The 5430-nt window shown below is 42.4% G+C and overlaps 1 protein-coding gene across 1 annotated transcript in view; it reads right to left on the bottom strand.

Moving 5' to 3' along the window:
- Positions 1-5400, bottom strand: part of VSTM4 (V-set and transmembrane domain containing 4) — a 152637-nt gene extending 147237 nt beyond the window's left edge. The window contains exon 1 of the mRNA XM_004716254.2: positions 5340-5400. Within this exon, the coding sequence (XP_004716311.1) occupies positions 5340-5394 (55 nt within the window). The 5' untranslated portion in view covers positions 5395-5400. The remainder of the gene's footprint in view (positions 1-5339) is intronic.
- Between the last annotated feature and the right edge of the window lie 30 nt (positions 5401-5430).

Genomic DNA, 5430 nt, shown 5'->3' with positions numbered 1-5430 from the left:
TGTGTTATAGGAAAATATGGTGAAGACATTAGATGGTGCCCAGCTATCAGATAGAATAGTGTCTGGGATCTTAAAGGCCTGTTTCCAAACAACAGCCATCTAAGTGAGATGTCAAGTACACATGGAAGAAGCACACCAGTATCCTTAACCCAAGGACTGCACATTATATAATCTAAAACCAAAGGTGGAAATAGTATCAGAACTTAAATTGTGAGATTCGAGTTTGGAGAAGGTTATGAATGACACTGTTAGTCCAAAATACATTTATGAGATCTATCAAGAAATAAGCCTCCTAATTGAGGGATGGGAATAAACTGGTTACCAAACAGAGGGTGCTGGAGAGATGACTATGAGACTATAAACCTGGCTTGAACTGTTAAAAGTTTGTCCCTTGATCCCTCTTCTGATAGACACTGGGCCTGATCTGGTTTACAACATTTTCTGTTTGCTTTTTTGTTGTTTGTTTTTTCCATTTCATTTTTTTTCTCATATTGGGGTTTATCTCTGATGTATTTTGTCATTGGGAATAACCCACTTGAATTTTAGTTACATATGTTTCTGTTTTTCAGCACATGAAACCCAGGGTTGATAAGCCTATACAAATAATAAGTTGAATAAGGGTTCATGGGGGCATTGTGGGGGTGGGGTAAATGGGAGCTGATATCAAGGAATTCAAGAAGAAAGAAAATGTTTTGAAACTGTAGTAGCAATTGTACAATACTGCTTGATGTGATAGAACTATGGAATGATATCTGTAAGAGATCCCTATAAAATGGTTAGAGGTGGGGTGGGGGGAGTAGATTAGACATGGTGAACCAAGCAGAGATTTTCATGCCTCGTGAAAATCATCAAGGAATTAAAAATCAAGGACCTTCTACTAAACTTGACAGACATTCCCCTATATCCAGCACCCTAAATTTGGACTTCCAGCCTTCTAAACTGAGAAAATCAACTTCTGTTTCTTGAAGCCACTCACTCTGTATTTCTTTTATATTAGCACTAGATAAATAAGATAAACAGTTTCAGACAGTTTATCAGCAGAGGTGGAAAAACTCCACACTTCCCCAAGCCATATAAGGTATATACAGCAGCAGTATCCTGTGTGCCCCCTCACATCCAGCTGACCACATCTGGCTATATACAGACCCAAAGACTAAAGTGTGAGGCATAGACTTCCCACCATCATCAGCCAGGTTATTGTCCTCTGTGAAAATGTAATTCCCTACAGCATGGATTTTCAGGTTCACTGGAAATTTCTTACTGTGTCTAAGTCCCTTTTCCTCACACCTTGGTTCAAATTCCAAGTGCATAACTTGGGGAAATTACTTAACTCCAGGAGAACTACATTCTTTATTTACAAGGCAGTAACACAACATAAAAGCTATGAAAACAAAGCCTGAGAGAGTCTTCTTGGGTTCAGATCCCAGCCCCTACCACTTTCAGCCTGGTGACTTAAGGTGAGTCAATCATTAGTCAGTACTTTAGTATCCTCAACTACAAAATGGTATTATAATCATAGTATCTACCTCATAGGTTGGAGCCCTTGTGGCTACTGGTTTACAAGCTTGACTGAAAACTGCATGGTCAGTAGTTCGAAACCACTAAGAGCGCCTTGGGGAAAAGATTAGGCATTCTACTCCCTTAAAAAGTTGCAGCCTCAGAAATCCACAAAGGCAATGGTACTTTGTCCTACAATTGCTATGAGTCAGAAACTCAACCGCAGTGAGTGAGACCACATGGATTATTACCAAGCTCAAATGAGTACTTGTATATATAAGTAGTTGATTTTGTATCACTGTTGTGAACGTTAGTTTTCTTGGCTCTTTTTCAAAGGTCTCTCCCTGGTATGTGGGAGTCCAAGTGATCTCTGCTGGTTAATATTGGCTAATATTGTATCCTGCTACTTTACTAAATTCCTCAATTGTTTCCAACAATATTTTTGTGGAGCTCTTGGTCTGTGCCGAGTGAGAATTTCACTTCTTCTTTGCTCAAGTTATTCCCTGAATTTCTTATTGTCTTATGATTCTGGTTAGGACTTCCAGCACAATGTGGAATAAGAGTGGTGATAAAGGGCATACTTGTCTGATACCCTTTTCCAGTGGAAATATTTTCAGATTTTCCCCATAGAATGTGATATTGGCCTTTTTTCCCCCTTCCATATATGGCCTTTATTATGTTGAGGAATTTCCCTTCTATTCCTATCTTATTGAGTGGTTTTATTAGGAATGGGCATTGGATATTGTCAAATGTTTTCTGCATAGATTGATGTTATCATGTGGTTTTTATTTTTTATATTGCTTATGTGGTAGATAAAATTAAGTGTTTTTTCAAATGTTGAACCATCCTTGCATCCCTTGTATGAATCCCACTTGGTCATGATGTATTATTCTTTTTAGAGAGGTTATTGGATCCTATTACCCAGGAAATATGTAGAGATAAACCTAACCAAAGAAACAAAAATACCCGTACAGAGAAAACTACGGAACACTAATACAAGAAACTAAAAGAGACCTATACAAAAGGAAGAATATCCCGTGTTCATAGATAGAAGACTCAATATTGTAAAAATGTCAATACAACCTAAAACAATCTACAAATGCAATGCAATCCCAATCCAAATGCTAACACCATTCTTTAAAGAAATGTAAAAACGAATTAACAATTTTATATGGAGAGCGAATAGGCACAGGATAAGCAAAGAACTTCTCAAAAGAAGAACAAAGTAGGTGTTCTTGCACTACCTGACCTCAAAACTTACTACAAAGCCACATTTGTCAAAACGGCCTGGTACTGGTATAATGATACATACATAGACCAATGGCACAGAACAGAAACCCCAGAAATAAAAGCATTCACCTACAGACAACTGATTTTTGACAAAGGACCAAGAAACACTAAATGGGAAGGAGGTGCCCTCTTCAACAAATGGTGCTGGAAAAACTGGATCTCCATCTGCAAAAGAATGAAACAAGACCTATACCTCACCCCATGCACAAAAAAATGAACTCAAAATGGATCAGAGACCTAAAAATAAAACCCAAAGCTATCAGGATCATCCACAAGAAAATCGGGATTATATGACCATGGGCTAAATCAATGACAGTATAAATGTAAGGACCTTATGTTCCAAGAAGGTGATTGATAATGTTCTCTAATATAAAATAACAAAGATGTCTCTACAGAAGCATATATAAAACATAGCTATAGGAATGGATTTTGGGCTCACACTTAATACTAGTGCCAATCTAAGAACAATTAGTTCTTACAAACTAATGGTCCTGCTCAACATGTGCCTTCATGAAAGAAGCACACCAGCCTGTGATCCAAGGGCTATAAATAATATAATCCAAATCTGAGAGAATGGTAACAGAGCTTAAATTGTGAAATTCTGGTTTGCAGAAGGCTTTGGATGGCAGTGGAAACCCAAAATACATTTGTAGGATCTACACATGGAATGAGCCTCCAGTGATTTCCCTCTGACTATACTCAAGGGCTGAGACAGTATGGTTATGATAGAGTATTGTAGAGACAACTACAGTAGATTAAAAAGAAAAATTTGACACATTTTGTCATAGCACATTTTGAGTTTGCTCTGGTTTTTAATATTTTCTTTTCTTTCAAACTGGTTTATTTCTGCTGTATTGTGTTATTGTTGATAGCCTTCTTCACTCTACTATGTATTTTTCTATGTTTTCCAGTACAGGAAACCCTGGATTGGTGAACCTATGGAGAGAATAATTAGATTTAGGGTTCCTCAGGGGTGCAGCAGAGGAGGTTGGTGGGTAATGGAAGCTAATAGCAAGGAGTACAAGAAGGAAATGTTTCAAAACTGATTATGGTAGCAATTGAAAAAGTGTACCACACTTCTTGATTTGACTCAACTACTGAATTGTATAATGTCTGGATTATGCCCAAATAAAACGGGGTTTTTTATAAGTAGTTGCTCTCGCAACTATTACTTTGAAATGTTGTGCTGACTATGTAAGACCAGATGTCCCACATGATTGAACAACCAGCAGGCACCTAGGGTACTAAAATGAGCCCTTCAAACTCACTGTCATGAGTACACAACAGGGCAGACTAGAAGAGCCCTCTGTGGGTTTCCAAGGTTGTAAATCTTTGAGTAGAAAGCCTCATCTTTCTACCACAAAATGAGCCCTTTTCACTACCAGAGAGCTAATGCCAACTCACAGTGACCTTTTAGAAGAGGGTAAAACTGTCCACGAGAGTTTCCGAGACTGTAGCTCTTTATGAAAGCAGACGTCTCATCTTTCTCCCTCAAGGTGAGCCCTTCCCACCACTATCAAGTCGAGGTTGACTCACAGTGTGGCCCATGAGTTTCCAAGACTATTTACAGAAAGTAAGTAGAAGTAGAAAGTCCTGTCTTTCTCCCACAGAGCAGCTGGTGGTATCAAATCCTGCCCTTGCAGTCAGCACCCCAAATCATAACCACTACGCCACCAGCGCTCGAATGTGAGTCCCTAAGATTGTTATTCATCATTACAATCATCCTACCAGCATGATCCTGCACCCCTGAAACAGACAACTGGGGAATAAGGACAAAGTTCTTCAGCAACTTCAGAGAGAGCAGTAAATCATCAGTGGAAGTCAATGTGGGCAGAGAGGTTACCCCTAGTACACGCAGGAGTGAAGGGGACGCGGGTCTCTTGTCAAGGCCCCCTTCGTTCCATTTCTGACACCCTCTTTCCAAGCTTCTTCATGCTAAGGCACCCAAGAACAAGTTCCCAATTTAATCAGGGCGGATCCAGCCACTCAGACTCCATCTTCTAAGTACTTTCCAGTCAGAGCACAGCCAGCCAGCCAAGAAGTGATGGTCCTGACTGTCGGGAAACCAAAAACAGCCAAGGGTCCTGCATCCCAGGGGAAATCTTCCAAGCGAAGGCCTGCGCACAGGGAAGGCAACCCGCAGCCTTAGAGAGTGTGTGCACGAACGCCAGAGCACTGGGGTGCGTGAGCTGCGGCCCCACCGCCACAATCTACGCGCCAGCATCGCACAAAGTTGGTCTGATGTCCCAGCTTTGCGTGGCTAGTCCCCAGAAGGGCCCGCCGAGGGTGACAGGACGGATGTGAGCTGGCAGCAGCAGAGGCGGCGGCCTGACAGCACAGAGCTGCTATGGGGCTCGATGTGCGGAGCCCAGCCCCCTCCAGATGGGCGAGGCGCCACTTTCCAGGCCCCCCACCCTCCGGCTCCAGGCCCCAAGCGCGGCTGGCCCGGGAGCCCCCGCCGGGGCCAGGAGATGGGCAGGGAGCCTGGGACCCAGTCGGCCTGACTGGGTGCCAGCTCCTGGTGACCCCCGCCCTTTACCGCTCCTGCTTACCCAGCACCAGGGGCCCTGCTAGCAGGACGGCGGCCGCCCAGGCCAGGAACCGCATCTCCTCCGCACAACTCCGCACAGTGACGCAGAACCG

This window comes from Echinops telfairi, unplaced genomic scaffold, assembly GCF_000313985.2.
Source record: "Echinops telfairi isolate 266 unplaced genomic scaffold, ASM31398v2 ScPeMD7_7465;HRSCAF=8503, whole genome shotgun sequence".
NCBI classification, from domain to species: domain Eukaryota; kingdom Metazoa; phylum Chordata; class Mammalia; order Afrosoricida; family Tenrecidae; genus Echinops; species Echinops telfairi.
Note: the sequence above shows the minus strand (reverse complement) of the source record. Positions and strands in the feature narration are given on the sequence as shown.